Source organism: Gymnodraco acuticeps, unplaced genomic scaffold (genome assembly GCF_902827175.1).
Source record: "Gymnodraco acuticeps unplaced genomic scaffold, fGymAcu1.1, whole genome shotgun sequence".
In the NCBI taxonomy this organism is placed as follows: Eukaryota; Metazoa; Chordata; class Actinopteri; order Perciformes; family Bathydraconidae; genus Gymnodraco; species Gymnodraco acuticeps.
In genome coordinates this window covers 508,610-525,400 of record NW_022992285.1, presented here as the reverse complement: position 1 = coordinate 525,400, position 16,791 = coordinate 508,610, and the positions used below count along the sequence as shown (strand labels likewise).

General features: G+C 38.8%; 1 protein-coding gene and 1 long non-coding RNA gene across 3 annotated transcripts; both read left to right on the top strand.

Annotated features, from left to right (window-relative positions):
- Positions 1–502: 502 nt before the first annotated feature.
- LOC117540767 (deoxyribonuclease-1-like) lies at positions 503–5,841 on the top strand. 2 transcript variants are annotated; one of them, XM_034207601.1, is made up of 10 exons: positions 503–645; positions 743–845; positions 1,140–1,228; positions 1,311–1,397; positions 1,485–1,597; positions 2,367–2,479; positions 2,980–3,137; positions 3,265–3,361; positions 3,499–3,622; positions 4,746–5,841. In XM_034207601.1, exons 2-10 carry the CDS (start codon positions 765–767, stop codon positions 4,865–4,867), a joined length of 984 nt encoding a protein of 327 aa, XP_034063492.1. In that variant the 5' UTR covers positions 503–645; positions 743–764; the 3' UTR covers positions 4,868–5,841. The 2 variants fall into 2 exon arrangements, with proteins under 2 accessions (XP_034063492.1, XP_034063491.1); XM_034207600.1 differs by having other exon boundaries at positions 561–845.
- A 6,728-nt stretch (positions 5,842–12,569) lies between these two features.
- LOC117540781 lies at positions 12,570–14,033 on the top strand. Its single transcript, XR_004568212.1, has 3 exons — positions 12,570–12,947; positions 13,301–13,392; positions 13,767–14,033. It is a non-coding gene; the product is annotated as an uncharacterized LOC117540781 (long non-coding RNA).
- The last annotated feature ends 2,758 nt before the right edge of the window (positions 14,034–16,791 follow it).

Here is a 16,791-nt window from a genome sequence, read left to right as displayed (position 1 = left end):
TGTGTTGTGCCACTGTTTTATTGTGTTATTTTTTTTACTGTTTTATGGTCTGATGCATAAGAATGTATACCCTTATGGAGCACTTATTGACCTGTGCTTTACTAAATAAAGTTGTATTTCTCTAGTGCTTTCCTTTCACCAACAGGTGACACTATCTGCTAAATGGCAAATGTCAATTGATAAGGTTCTCCAAAAAAGGGACAATAATAATCTGTACACAAATATCTAGAACATGTACCTTGTCAGATGTACTAGTTTTGTGAGAGCCTTATCACAAATCTTTTAGTTAACTTCCTGAGATTATACAAATATGATAACATTTGTTATCACATCAGTTATCAACCTTTTCTTTGTGTTAACAGTTAAAATACCTGTTGGAACTGTTACAAACATACTGACACAATGTAAAACGTTATGTCTGTACTGTATGTTGGGGACACCCGGTTGTAAACAAAAGACTGGGCTGTCTCAAACAATCTTTTATAACTTGTATCTCCTTTTAACTCTCCTATTTCTTTAAAGATGGATTACCCAATCAGCTTCTTGCTTTAAAATAACAACCAGCCCTACAGAGAAAACAAGTCTCTCATCAGGTGTGGTTTTATTCTGGAGTTAAGACTGTGCCACTGAACCTGCTCATTCTAGGTGCGTAATGCTGGGAGAAGAATAGCTGTGACTGTGACTGTGTTGTATTTATATATATAAAGAAATACTGAATTATTTAACAGATGTATTTTTACAGTCTGTATTAGCACTTGTCAGATATGAAGATCGCCTCGTTTAACGCACAGAGGTTCGGACAGGCCAAAGTCTCAGATCCAGACGTCCTGTCAGCTCTTGTCAAGGTAACACTCCTCTTTGGTAGACATTGTTATTCAGTAAAAGATCTGTAATGATAACGATAAGGCTGTCGTTTGGAAAAAGCATGGTTCGTGTCACTTTTTTGTGATCTTTGGGATGCAGCCAAGAACGAACAAGTAATAATTGGCGGTTTGAATTATGAAGTGTAAAATGTTTCCTTGATGACATCTTGATAATCACAACTGCTTTTGATAAGGCTGTAATTTATTCAATTTGAGAGAAATAAATATCACAAATGACATGCATTAATATAATGTGTCCTTTTTCGTCTTTTGTAGATTGTGTCACGATACGACATCATAGTGATTATTGAGGTGGTGGATGTGACCGGAGCTGCCGTCAAACTGTTCTTAAAAGAACTAAATGAGTGAGTTTACCTCTTCTTTTTTAAAGAAAATATGTTTTTTGTTGTTTTAACTATGCGAACGCGTTCTTGATTGTCTTATCAGAGTCAACACGACCCATCACTATGCTCTGCAGCTCAGTGTCCGACTGGGGAGGAACAGATACAAGGAGCAATTTTTGTTCCTTTACAGGTAAGATCAAATCACTTTGCCAGACTTTAATACTTTTGAAAAGTTACCATCAAACTGCACTAAAATACATTTTTGTCCCACTAAAAGGGATGATGTTGTTGATCTGGTTGACAGCTATCAATATGAAGACAACCAAGTGAACGACATGGATGCCTTTGCCAGAGAACCATATATTCTCCGCTTTAAACCACACAACACAGGTCAGTCCTACCATGAGTATAAGAAAAACAGGGTGTTGCAGTTTGGATATCAAAGTATAATGACATACTCGCCATAACACCTGTGTTGCGTCTGAGTCATGTCTATATATGGACCGAAGCAGAGGGCAGGTATATCAGGTTATGTCAGTCAACGGCTCCGGTGTGCGTTCACATGTAAGATAAGAGGTGGGAAAAGATCTTGTACTTCAGTAAAAGTAGAAGTACCAGAGTGTAGGAATACTCAAGTAACACGTAAAAGTCCTGCATTCCAAATCCTAATATATTAGCATAAAAATGTACCAGAAGTAAAATAACTCATTATGCAGATTGGTCCATTTCAGAATAATATATATTATATGTTTTGATTATAATTATTGATGCATTAAAGTGTTATCAAAGCTGGTAAAGGTGCAGGTAGTTTTAATTACTTTATATACTGCTGTGTCGCTTGTGAATTTACTCCAGGTGTAACTATTGTCTTAGTTAAGTGTTGATTACATTTTACATAATCAAGCCACATCTGCAAAGTAACTAAAGGTGTTAATAAATGTAGTGGAGTAAAAGTACACGATATATCTCTGAATTGTAGTGGAGTAGAAGTACAAAGTAGCAGAAAATGGAAATACTCAAGTAAAGTAAACGTATCTCAAAATGTTACTTAAGTACAGAACTTGATTAGATGTACTTTACTTTACACCACTGTGTGAGATACGTCGTGACGGGGCATGTAATCGGAGAGATGATCATTTGTTTATGTCTGTGGTTGCAGTGCTGAAGGACATAGTGCTGATCCCGGTCCACACCAAGCCGTGGGACTCTGAGCGAGAGCTGGATGAGCTGTATGACGTCTGTCTGGTGGTCAAAGACAAATGGAAAACTGATGTGAGTTGCATGATGTTCAGTATTCAATTTTCACGGTTTCAAATAAAAGAAGTGCTTTAATATGTTCAAGGTGGACCAGATGTATTACCATACAGTGGAACAAAGTATTCTAAGCGGATATAAATGTAATATAGGTAAATCTGTGATATAAACATTCAGGTAAATAAAGTCAAGCTTAAAGTCATAGCAAAATACTTGAATTGCTTGATTTACTGTAAATAATCAAATTGAGTTGAGTCTGCTTTACACAATAAGTATTAAACAAAGACTATTCATGCTTCATCTACATAATAACCTGCAAAAAGCTACTATAATTTTGAAATAGATTAAGCAGGTTATTTGTTTTAATCAGTGGACATACCTTATTTTATACTCCCATATCAGAGGAATCACACAAACTGTATGGGCTATAAAATATGTTTAAATAATGTTTTGACATGGCTTTCTTGATTACATTTCTTTTATCAGCACTCAAAATGGCAATTTCTGATTTATTTTAGAACATAATGATCCTGGGGGATTTCAATGCAGATGGTGTGTACGTCACCCCTAAGGAGATGCAGGAGATTCGCATCCGCAGCGACAAGAATTTCCATTGGCTAATCCGTGATGGCGTGGACACGATGGCAAGAACGTCAAACGAACACACCTACGACCGGCATGTGTTCATTCATAAACACCCATAAATTCAGAGGACATTGCTTAAATTGTGGCATACTATTTCTGTCAGGAAGAAGCATTTTTGACCTTATATTTAAACAATGGAATACATTTATTTACCACAGGATTGTTGTGTATGGAGAAGATATGCTTACAGCCTTTGTGCCAAACTCAGCCAAGCCATTTAATTTCCACAAAGAGTTTGCTATGACTGAAGAAAAGGTGAGTTGTCCCTCATACTGCATCTCATTGTCTCAAAGTTAAATCTCATCTAATAACCAACATGTTCTGCACTTGCATAACTTGTTTCTCTTTTTTTGTGGCAACATTTCTCACTCATTATGTGCATCCTCCCACAGGCCCTGAGGGTGAGCGACCACTACCCTGTGGAGGTAGAGTTACGTAAAGCCCCTCCTTTCTGGATGACAAAGAGCAACCGAAGAAGTGACAGTGTTGATTCATCAGTTCACAGAGCTGTCACAGGTAAAAAACAAAACTGTAGAAACTGTATTTTACTGACAGACATGAATTTAAGTAAGTGGGAGAGGTGCAAACAGTACTTTGTTTAGACATTTCACTGCAGTGGGGCCCTTTTCAAAGACAGTCATGCACATAATGAAAAGGAATGCTTGGAATTTGGGAGTGTTTCTTGTAAAAAATAATTAGTACTTGCCTTACAGCTTTAGTCAAAAGCTTTACTTTCGAAAAGCAGAGGCTTTTAAAATGTTTGGGAGGAGAAAACTATTTTTAAACAATTAAAATATCTTTATTGTGATGGTGCAGAAAAAACATGTTTGTTATTAAGTCTAATACAAAGATGTCAATTAATTGTTTAAAAGGAGAGTCTTGTGATTTGTGTACATGCTTTACATTTGTGGATTGACCAAATCCAATGCTTCTACAGAAATCTCAGTAAACACCAAAACCAATAATATCCTGTGTACTTCCTTTGTGTCCAAAGCCTGAATGATAGAATCCTTTGTGCCATGCTGTAGACCTTTACTACAAAGCCAAACCACAGTTACGCTAGTCAAAATCAGAAATGACTTTTTTTCATCCATTTTTTTTAAACTATTAAAACTCACTTCAATTAGTTTATATCCAACAGCCTTACCCACAAGAACGCCAAATCCAAGGCATGAAATATTTTCCAAAACATACACTCTTTCTCGTGTTAAAGTAAAGTTCAGTAAAAACTGGGGTCAGGCTGTTTAAGGTGGTCTTCAGACGAAATGTGCTTGGGGCTGAAGTCTCTGACAAGGCAGGAAGTTGAAAAGTATTTAGAGGCACAAACACACTAAATGCATTCAATGTGTTTTCCTCTCTCTTTACTTTTTTCATTTTGCTGAAAATAACAACAGATTACAATCAGCCTTTAAGATAAAAGCATAGTCTACTAACACTTGTGTTTATTTTCTCTTGTGCACTTGAGTAAATGTTTTAAATTATGCCATATTTCTGCAGACTTCAACCCAAACATTGAGGCACTAAAGCCCAATAATTTGCGAGACCATGGCAATTTTAACTAAAAGTTGAAAAAAATAATCCAGTGACAGTTATTACACACTATGCCTGTAATTAATTAAGTGTTTTTTTCCTCTTACAGAAAGTCTGCAGGATGATGTGTTGAAACTGCAGAAGGAAAACCTCCTGCTGGAGCGAGAAAAACTTCAACTACTGATCACTTTATTAAAACAGCGGCTTTCCACACTCAAGCTGAAACAATGACAAGATCTCAAACACGACTGATTTTGCAAAGCTGTATGTATGTATGTATGTATGTATGTATGTATGTATGTATGTATGTATGTATGTATGTATGTATGTATGTATGTATGTATGTATGTATGTATGTATGTATGTATGTATGTATGTATGTATGTATGTATGTATGTATGTATGTATGTATCTAATCAGATAAATAGCAGTGGATGAAACATCGTGGCCTGACTGTATTTAAAGTTTGTCTGGCCCCAGTGTGAGGAATGGTGTGCACTGGGGAGGGATATGGTTCACTTGAGATTTATTGACCATATAATTTCACTTGACCTCCTAAAGACTTTGCTCTAGTAGTTGAGGCCGTTCCATCAGGTGCCATAATTATATAGGAATGTTGTTAGGTTTGCACCAAGATGCATTTCTTTCGCAAACTCCGCTGAACTGGTAGAAATGTGTTTCTCAATAGACACAAAACATTTATGCAGTTTTCAAAGAGATCCTGTCTAAATTCCATATTGAGCATGTTGCACTCAGTTTGTAATATATGTTGGAAGAAGGTTACTATGCATTATCATAAATATCTAATTGTTATTAAAGTTAAGGAAGTGTCATTCACAATTATCATGAACATTAACCTGCAACTATTTAGAAATAAAAAAAGACATACCAAGAATAGTTCTGTGATAAATATTCAGAAAACACAATTGTTGGCATTGTTCTCAAGATATTCTGGAAAGACCTTTGCAGATTTGTCATTAATCATTTTAAAACTTTACATCAAATAAATAAGTATTTTTACAAAACCAAACAAATAATAATACATTTACATAATACAAAAAAAGTATTAATGTGAATGTAAGGAAAACATAATATTGGTGTGAGCAATATGTAAAACTATTGTCTAATTTGATAATCAAAAAGTCTACCTAGAATCCGTGTATCTACCGTCCAATTGTTTTTCTTTATTAAACACGTAAACGGAAGAGCGTTTGAGAGGCCTTTTTGCTTTTTACCTTACTAAATGGGGCGGGGCGAAACTCACGGAAGTGATTTCAAAACAAAAGCGATAATATTATAAACAAAGGGAAACAAGGTGAATTTAGCGATCACAACACATATTGAGCCCAGAAAATGAATGTTATTAAGGGCTGTAAATATAATAAGCCTCTGTCTAAAATGGACAACATTGTTAGGAGATTTAAACTATACAGTGATTCTGCACTGCGGTCACTCAGCCGTCTCTCGCGTTTGTTTTTTCAAATCAGCTGCTCTTCATTCCTGCTATATTTGATGAGTGATACAAATATGTTTTACCACAAGTTCTTAAGGAAACTGACTCTGTTGGACTCGGTACTAGTTTGACTTCTACCAGAAATAAAATGAAGTACTTTTACTGTGTACTTTGTGAGTAATCCATCTATCAGTCCCCTCAATGCATGTTTTTCTGCTATCTTTGATGAATGATAAAAATATCATTTTGCCATTAGTTCTTAATGAAATTGATACTGTTTGACTTTGTATTAGTTAGCCTACTACTAACAATACATTGAAGTACTTTTACTGTGTATTTTTTGAGAAATACTCTGTCAAAGTCCCCTGCTGAGAACACAATCAAGCCACTTCTGCTAAGTTTGATGAGGGAATTCTTTTTTGTTGCCATTAGTTCTTCCTGTTGGACTCAGTACTAGTGAAACTACCCCCACAAGTAGTATGAAGTACTTACTGTGTACTTTTCCAGTACTCCTCTGTCAATGTCCCCTCCTGAGAACAAGAATGCATGTTTCTCTGCTATTTTGAATAAGCGTTAAAAAACCTTTCTTCATGAGACTGAAATTGTTGGACAGAGTATTTTAAGAGGATATGGTAGACTTGAGATCAGCAATACTTCCAGTCAGTACTCCGGCAGCAGCATTTGTACCCCTTGGAAAGTCTTTAGAGTCTGGCCTGGATAGCTGGTCTATCCTTCAGCACACTGACACACCTTGTCACTCTTGTTGGCCTCTTATGAAGCTGCTGTCTTTTAAAATATGATTATTTCTCTGCTCCTGGTTCATTCCTTCTCAGATTCTTCCATCAGTCCCAGTCATTGCATGTCAGTCAATAGAGCTTTGAAAAATGTGTCCAATTCAACAAAATGTTGTTTTGTGAGTGAAGGCCAGAGCTAAATTATAGATTGTTTGATTGTGTAATTACAAGGTGAGAGAAAATAAATCCACATCCTCCTATGAAACGTATTTTATTTCCTTTTCCATGTTATACTTATACTTACTTGCCTTAGAACATTTGCATGTTGAACTACATGATATCTCCCCCAGCCTCAAGGAAATACAATAACATAAATGGATTCATAATTTTAAAAAATTGATACAAATGTATACATTAATAATGTTGTGTGCAAACATTTCAAATTTAAATATAAAATGAAAAATAAGTTTACTTTTGAAATGATTTCTCACAAAAACCTTTCTAAATTATAGTAAACTATTAAAAAAGGTTTGGTCAATACGTTTTTCTGCCTAAAATAGTTGAAATTTAATGTAAATATCAAACACCACATGCATGGCAGTTAACCCATTTTTGCCCGCTATTTAAATTGACTTTGGTTGAAGTTAATACAAATATTGATGGTTTGTTTAAATAACTAGTGACATTTTAATAAATATTGCAAAAAAGGGCTCCAAAAAAGGCATATATAACCTGGCCGGCTTAGCCAGTGTGTATTTTTTCAAGCACCACAAGATTCAGAGTTTATAAAGTACAATTCTGGGCCATTGATTGTGTAATTTCTCCAAACACATACAGTAAAAATGCCTGTTTTGAAGCCTTCAAATGGTGCAGGAAAAGGACTTTACATTGTATTATATTTAAAGACAGGACTATTCAGTTAAGAGAAGAGAAAAAAGGAAAGAAAACCGTTATAATGGGTGATGTAACATTAATGACAGACATAATATGAGGTCCTTGGCACTCGGACTCTAGGGGTCATTTGGTGATCATGGGGCATCACCCTTACAGCATCAGGACAAAATCATATGGAGTCAGACACTGGAAGTGTGCAGGAGGCTGATGCGTTGGATGGAAGGATGAGGCTGATGAGACTGAAGAATCTGTGACGAACTAGCGGCTGAGAAATAACCATAAAAAAGACAGCAGCATCATCAATAGGCCAACAAGAGTGACAGAGTGGGTCAGTGTGCAGTCTACCATCCTCTTAAAATACTCTGTCCAACAATATCAATCTCATGAAAAAAGGTTTTTTAACGCTTATTCAAAATAGCAGAGAAACATGCATTCTGGTTCTCAGGAGGGGACATTGACAGAGGATTGTTGGTAAAGTACACAATAAGTACTTCATAGTACTTGTGGGGGTGGTTTCAGTCGTACTGAGTCTAACAGGATCAATCTCACGAAGAACTAATGTCAACAAAAAACAATTCCCTCATCAAATTTAGCAGAAGTGGCTTGATTTTGTTCTCAGCAGGGGACTTTGACAGAGTATTTCTCAAAGAATACACAGTAAAAGTACTTCAACGTATTGTAAGTAGTAGGCTAACTAATACAAAGTCAAACAGTATCAATTTCATTAAGAACTAATGGTAAAATTATATTTTTATCACTCATCAAAGATAGCAGAAAAACATGCATTATGTACTATGGAGGGGACTCTGACAGAGGATTACTCACAAAGTACACAGCAAAAGTACTTCATTTTATTTCTGGTAGAAGCAGTGCTGGAATTGGGCCGGTACTCACCGGTACGCAGTACCGGCACTTCTGGTTTTGACCCATGGAGTACCGGCACTTCTTGCTCAGTACCGGCATGCTGGCGGTACTCCGGTACTCATGCACCGTGCCAGTACTCAACACTCTCCCGCCGTTCTTATTATACATCCATATATATATATACAGCCGCCCGGTACTCAGTAGATGCGTCATGAGGTGCCGAACGGACATTCTCATCGCTCTAACCGCTGGAGTTTCACAGCGGCTGTCAGCTGTTTACTCCTGTCATTCAAACAGAACGTGCTGGAGAGGGGGCGGGGTTTATCTTCTCCATGTAAATACTGTGGTGGAAACGACTATGTCAAAATTAACCTATTTGACCGTGATTTAATAGTAATACACGTTTCAAAATAATAATAATAATGCCGAAGTAACAACATACTGAAAACTGTTAGTAAAACCATGTTTTAATGCTTTACAATTTACATACCTAGATGCACGTGTGTTGTGTTTATGCAGTGCAACTCCCACCCAGTGGGTGGCTATGTAGAGTGATAGAACAGAGCAGGCACGCCCCCGAGAGAAGGAAAGCAAGTCACGTCACAAATGAGCATTTCTAAAATGTTAGCTGGATTAATAAAAGTGCAAAAAGACAGCGGTTGTCGCCGGAAGAAACTTCAAATACAGAGAATGCTGTGCCTGTGTTGGAAATTGTGTCTGATGGGGAGCTTTCTTTGGTTGATCCTCCTGCTCCAAGTTCTAGTGCATTAGCATTAGCACTAGCTCCGCCGCCTCCTCCAGAGCCTCTAACGTTAGCTGCTGCTGGCGCAACTGCCACCACCAACACCGGGCAAAGCGATGCACCTGACTGCTGGACAACGGACCAGGTGCAATATTTTTGCAAGACCAATGCATGGCTCCTTCTTAAAGATAAGAAGCTAGGATGTCGGATATGCAGAGATGTCAAATCTTTGGGAATACACACTGGACAAGGACTGAAACTGTCAACTGAATGGGGTGAGTGTGCAGTGTCTCATTTCGGTGTTGACAAGAGCAAACAACAAGCTAGCCTGAGAAAAAAAATCAAAGAACATAAAGAATCACAAGCCCATGTAAAAGCTGCTGACATCCTTACATCTGCTTCACGGGAAACTATTCAACATCAAGTGCAGTCTATGCATAAATCTGAATTAGACACCACTATCAGAGTTTTTCGAACGGCATATAAAATTGGCAAACATAGCCGGCCATTCACAGACATGCCAATTGAATTGAATGTACAGAAACTGAATGGGCTGAACGTGGGCAGGGTTTTGCACTCCAATAAAACCTGTGGCGAAATCATCGACCACATAGCTCATGAGCTGAAGAAAAAAATGGCAAAAGACATTACAGAAAACCAAAGAAAACTCTGTGTTTTGGTCGATGAATCTACCACTATTAGTGGTAAAACGGTGCTTGTTGTGTGTCTACGCTCAGCATTAGCTGATGCTGAGCCCGAAACGTTTTTTTGGGAGCTGATCGAGTTGGATGGAACAACGGCTGATGACATCACAAAGGCGTTAATGGAGTGTCTTGGAAGAGATTTTAACGAGGACTTTTTAGGTCAGTGTTTCGTTTCTTTTGCATGTGATGGGGCTTCAGTCATGCTAGGGAAGAGAACAGGCGTTGCTACCCAGTTGTGTAGTAAATTCCCAAGCCTGTTTGTGTGGCACTGCTCCAATCATCGTCTAGAGCTGGCAGTTGGGGATGTGGTCAAGGAGGTCTCAGGGCTCAATCATTTCCAGATCTTTTTTGACAAACTCTATTCCTTGTTCCATGCCTCCCCCAAAAATCAGAGGCAGTTAGTGCAGTGTGCGCAAGCAGTCGGACAGCGTCTCCTGGTGATAGGGCGTGTTTTGTCCATCCGCTGGGTGGCTTCAAGTGAAAGGAGCGTCAGAGCAGTCTGGGAAAACTACCGAGTGCTTCATGATCACTTCACAAATGCTGCAAACGACACGAGCAGGGATTCCAGAGACAGAGCAAAGTACAAGGGCCTGGATGATGTGCTCACATCTGCAACGTTTGTCAGCAATCTGGGACTGATGTAAGATGCGCTCACAGAGCTCAGCGACCTCTCTCGGCAACTCCAAAAAAGAGAGATGACACTGCCTACAGCAGATAGGCTCTTAACTCGAGAAATACGAGTTTTTGAATCCATGGTCACCATGCCTGGCCCACACATGACTACAGTTCATACAGCTCTAGCTGAGAAGTCCTTCAAGGGTGTTGCCCTGCGTGAGAATGGCAGGCTTGTACAGATTCATGCAGGTCAGTTTTTCCGCAGTATGGTAGAGAATCTGAGACACAGAATGACTTCCACAACCTCCTCTCATGTCAGCACAAGAGAAATCCCATTACATGGCCGGGAGGCCCGGGACAATCAGCTAATCCAGGACATGAAAGTTATCCATCCTGGAAGTTGGCCTGAAGAGGAGTTAGACGTACAGTATGGGGACGTAGAGGTGCTACGTTTGTGCGAAGTGCTGAAAGTGGACAGAAGAGAGACTGTTCAGGGCTTTCGCGAATACAAGGAAACCAGGGCATCCCGTACACCTGCTGCCATGGAGCCTCTACTGAAAGCAGTCCGAACCATCGCTGTCTCCACTAGTGAGTGTGAGCGGGCATTCAGCTGCATGAACGATATCCTTACTGCAAAAAGGAATGCTCTCTCTGTCAGCCGACTGTCCAGCCTGGTTTTCATTAAATGTAATGGACCATCACTAGGACAGTTCAATCCGGAACAGTATGTGAGGTCCTGGCTGGCAAAGGGAAGGAGAAGTGCTGATGAAAGAGCCTGTCCAGCTCCAGCCCCTGATACTGATGTCCCCAAGGCCTTCTGGAGCCTTTTCTAACAATGTGAAGTAAAGCAAAGCAGCTCACCCAGTGAGAAGACTTTTGGCATAATGTGCCGATTTGTACAGATCCTGGAGATAGAAGGACTTCAGACCAACCAGGGAGTTATCTGATCAGCTTGGTGTTCAATGTAACTCTTTACCATGGCTCAGACTTTGTTACTTGCAGTTACAGTTTCTCATTTTAGATTGTGCAAATTTTGCATTTGTTTTTACATGTTCTTTGTTCATGCTCTTTATCATTTTTCTGAGTTGGAAAGTTAGATTGCATCATAGTTTACTTTATACATATTTGTATTCTTCAGTGGTGAAGTATATTGCAAAGCAGCTCAGCCATGTGAGAAGACTTTTGGCACTTTTTCGTTTTTCGTTTTCTGAGTTGGAAAGTTAGATTGCATTCAAAATGTACAGAAATACTTAATTTTGTTAAAGCTTTTTATAAAAAATGCTTCTGACCAGAGCTTTGTTTCCTTGTCATTAATGTTGAACACCACCAGAGGGGCTCTCACCTGAAAGGTCTCTGCTTCATGTGTCTTCAGCAGAAGATCTAGACTTTGATTGCTATATTTTCAGTTAATATTGACCTTACTGAGCTTTAGCCATATCCGCTGCCTATCATAAAAAATGTTAAGTACAGTGAACCTTTCTAAAATATACAGTAGTAAAGAGACAAACCCACCAGCATTATAGTAGCCAAATTCTTGTTTGTGGGCTGTATATATAAAATTGACTTGAAAAAGTTGCTGATTTTAGAGTACTGGCACCTTTTTCATTCCAATTCAAGCACTGGGTAGAAGTCAAACTAGAACCGAGTCCAAGAGTGTCAGTTTCCTTAAGAACTTGTGGTCAAACATATTTGTATCACTCGTCAAATATAGCAGGAATAATGAAGAGCAGCTGATTTGAAAAAAAAACGCGAGAGACGGCGGAGTTGACCTGCAGAACCGCTGTATAGTTTAAATCTCCTAACAATGTTGTCCATTTTAGACATAGGCTTATATTTACAGCCCTTAATAACATCAATTTTCTGGGCTCAATATGTGTCGTGGCCGTTTTCGTTGTGATCGCTAAATTCCCCTTGTTTATAATAATCGCCGTTCCTTCAGTAGGATAGCCTACTGTAGTGATTCAAAGTGTGATTTTAGCAAACGAAACGAGTGCTTTTGTTTTGAAATCACTTCCGTGAGTTTCGCCCCAACCCTCGCTCCAAGGACCATTTGACCATTTAGTAAGGTGCAGAGCCATATAATAGAAGAGTTACGACAAGGGAAGTCCAAAAACGGTTATGTCATGTGGTTCATGTAGACGAGGATCGTTCCCCGGAAGTTCATGGCGGGCAATGTGAATGCATCTAGCCATAGATATATATAAACACTAGATGGCTCATGGGAGATTTTCCAGCGTAGCTGACCGGCCGCCATCTTGCTACAGTCAACAGTTACTCTGATTTGCGCTATGGTAGCTGTTGTAAGGTGAGTGATCTGCACAAAAATACTCTTAACTCGCTGAAATCTTGACTGATTTACAAACGGTTTGGTTTATTATAAACATTATTAGCATGGCTATGATACAGGATGCTTGGACATGTTGAAATTGCAGCTTTTCTTTGTATATGTGGTTGTATTTATTAGCTGGCTAATAACAAGAGGCTGTGAGTGAGACCTATATTACAAAGTTGACCCAGCAACTTTACACCAGTGGGAGAGGCAGAACTGCTCTTTCTTTTCAACATAACTTAAGTTACACATGATTTCTTCCAAGTGGTTTGGCTTGTTAAAAACATCTTGCATTATGATACAGGAATTTGCTGGCTTTGTGTTTACAGAAGTACCTGACTATGCCGGACTTTTGTGCAGCCTACGGCTGCTCTAATCACCGCAGTCTGCAAACAAGAACCCGTGGGATCACCTTTCACCTGTAAGATATGACAATATTATGACTAAAATTAGGATAATCGTTAATTACTTAGTGGATGTATGTACATTACAAGTCCTGCTACACAGGATCAGTGGGGCTATGTGAGATAATAGTATTGCAAGATTGTTGTTGACCCAGCCTCTTTAGAATATGTTGCTACCATTTCTTTACACAATTATGTAATGTTTCTTTTGGACACCTTTTTTATTACTCTTAGTGTGGTTGTCTTATTCTTAAAGTAGGCTATACATACATACCAAAAATATGATAATTTCGGTGTGTATTTTTGTCCTTACCCTTAATGTTAAAGGAAATAAGGGAGGAAAATGTTGACAATAATTTATATATCTGGCTACCTTTCTCATGTTTTTAAGGTTTAAGGCAGTGGGAACTCGCCCTAAGAAGAGACGGTTTTGTTTCCTGTGACAGGACACTGCTCTGCAGTGAGCACTTCAGGAGTGAGGAATTTGACCGGACAGGGCAGACTAATGGCGAATCGCTACCACTAGGAGCATATATCGCCACCTACTATGTATTTATTAAATCTTCATGTTCCATGAGACGCAGCACTATGTTCCCCACATATGTTTATGTTTGCTCAGTCTAATAAACCCATAACATGGTTGTGAAAGAATACCAAAGCTGAGGCTGGACGATGATTGATTGTTGGTGTGCCATGTGTCACCGTGTGTCTTATTGGTTTTGTGTTATACTGTATTTTATTGTGTGCAGCTGGTCCTTATCTCTAAGACACATTTAAAACAAATAACCTTGAACCTTGAAGCCCCATCTCTCCCCACCTGCTCCTGCTTCCTACATCCCCTCCACACCACACCAAGTTGTTCTTCTTAATAATAATAATAATACATTTATTTTGGGGGGCCGCCTTTCCCAAGGACCCAAGGACACCTTACAGGGGCATAGGGGCAAAATAGGGAACAATTTAAACAGTGGATTTTGTGATATATCAGCCGGGGTGAGACAAGACAAACCACAAATGGACTACAGAATGACACAAAAGGACACATGGTACAGTTTATATTATTCTTGGTCTTTTTTCAATAACATATTTCAAAGGTTCTGGATTTGTTTACAAATCTAGAAACTAAATACAAAACTAGTATAGTAATATGAAGATCTCATGTCAAAAATAATTGTGATAAATTAGACAGAACTGGCCTGTCTGTGAGCACATTTTATGTTGGTTTGGTTCTTCTGATAAAGGTGTGAATATCTAAATAATATACCAACATATGCTATTGTCATTAGTTATGTCCCTGTTCTTAAAGCTAAGGCATTGCTAAATTAACAACTCTTGGCTTACAGAGTGGTAACATGAGACCGATTTTTATATATCAAATATAAATGTATTTTAATTTTATAATTTATTTTAAATATTAACAATATAATAAAATTAATGGAAATATATACGCCGGCAAATATTTAATATAAAGTGTGTGTGTGTGTGTGTGTGTGTGTGTGTGTGTGTGTGTGTGTGTGTGTGTGTGTGTGTGTGTGTGTGTGTGTGTGTGTGTGTGTGTGTGTGTGTGTGTGTGTGTGTGTGTGTGTGTGTGTGTGTGTGTGTGTGTGTGTGTGTGTGTGTGTGTGTGTGTGTGTGTGTGTGTAGCTATTGCTTTATCTGATTAATGTTATTTTCATATGAAAGTCCATGATTATAAGTATGCAGTATCATAACTACATCTTTGATGTTTATAAAAAACCAAACCGTTTGAAAATTGGTTGAAAATTGAGCAAGCTATGGTTATTTAAATAGTAAACCATAATGCTATGAATGAGAGAACTGCCTGTAGCAAGATGGCGGCCAAGAGGCGAAGTCCCTCCCCTTCCGAAAGCCTCCATGGGACCCCGGAAGCGGAAAATTATACATTGAAGTCAATGGAGAGAGAAAGGTTATCTTTTGATCCCGTTTGAATTGTGCCACGAATGACACATATGATGTTTGTGAATTTAAAAGAATATTTTGCAAGTCAAAAAAATAAAAATGTGTCGTAAAACTGTGAAGTTACACATTTTTTCGTGTGAAACCGCTCAGTGAACTACAGGTCTCTCGTCTCGCACAATACGCGTCACCAACATAAAGATGGCCGTCACGTTAGCACATTTCACCACATTCTTTCAGAATGAGAATACAATTATTTTACGAGGTGAAAATCACTACAAGTCTGGGCACGTTGAGAGCTGTACATACACGAAAGGGGAGTTAGTCGGTTCTGTAAGAGCAGCGGGACCGGCTTTACAAGGTTTCGGTGAGTAATATGCGTGCAATGTTTAACGTTAATGTCAGCTAGCTAACATTAGCTAACAAGGTACACTAACGTGTTTTGTTTTAGCAACTAGTTTTCTCCTTAAGAACTTCGTGGTCTCTGTGTATGCTGTGGATAACATTAGTGTTCACAAGAACAAGGTACACTCCCGTGTTTTGTTTTAGTTGCTCTTCAGATTGAAGCGGCCAGTTTTATATCGACTATACTGTATGTGTGATCTCCTTTTTCTCGTTGTGTCATTTGAGTTTATTTGCTGTGTGTAGATTCAAGGATTTTGGTTATCTAGGCACAGCTGTGTGTGACTCCCTCATGTACACTGGTATGTGTTTTCCTAATGTAGAGAGCATTGATTAATTAATAAACTACACACTGAGTCTAGATCCTGACCAAATCCTTTTTTATTGTTGATCAAATGTTTTTCAAAAATGTATTCATACACATTTAGAAAAATACAATGTACAATCACAACCAATACAACACAAATTACAAAAAATACAGAAAAAACAAACAATAACAACAGACAAGAGGACAAAACTATGGAAAAATAAACCCTCCCACCCCCAGATCCGGACCATCCTTGTATTATTGCTCATTCAATTTATTATAGCATGCTAACAAATGGTACTTACTTTATTTTTTACAGATCTGCATGGGAGACGATGGCGCGATGCAGAGCGCTGTCTGTGATTGTGCACAGGAGATGTACAAATGCAGCCACGCTGCAGCATTGGCAATATTTGCCATGTGGCAGATCAGCTCCACAGATGTTGAGTGCCAGTGGAGGAAGCCTGGCACTTCCAAAGTAGTCCAGCCGGTGTCTCAACTTTACCAACAGCGAGAGGAGACATACAACCCACTGGCCAGAGACATCGCCAACTGTCAACTGGGGGGTTGTAAACGAAGCCGAAGGGGTGAAGGCTTTTGTGGAGGCTTTTGTGGAGGCCTATCAAGTGACAGTGTTCGAATCGAGTCTGGTCTCTTTGTGAGTGAGTCGGGTGTTTTGGGAGCATCACCCGATGGACTTGTGCAGCCATCTGCCCTGCTGGAGGTGAAGTGTCCACACAGCCAGAGGAACATGACCATCGCGGAGGCAGTCCAGTTACCATCCTTCTGT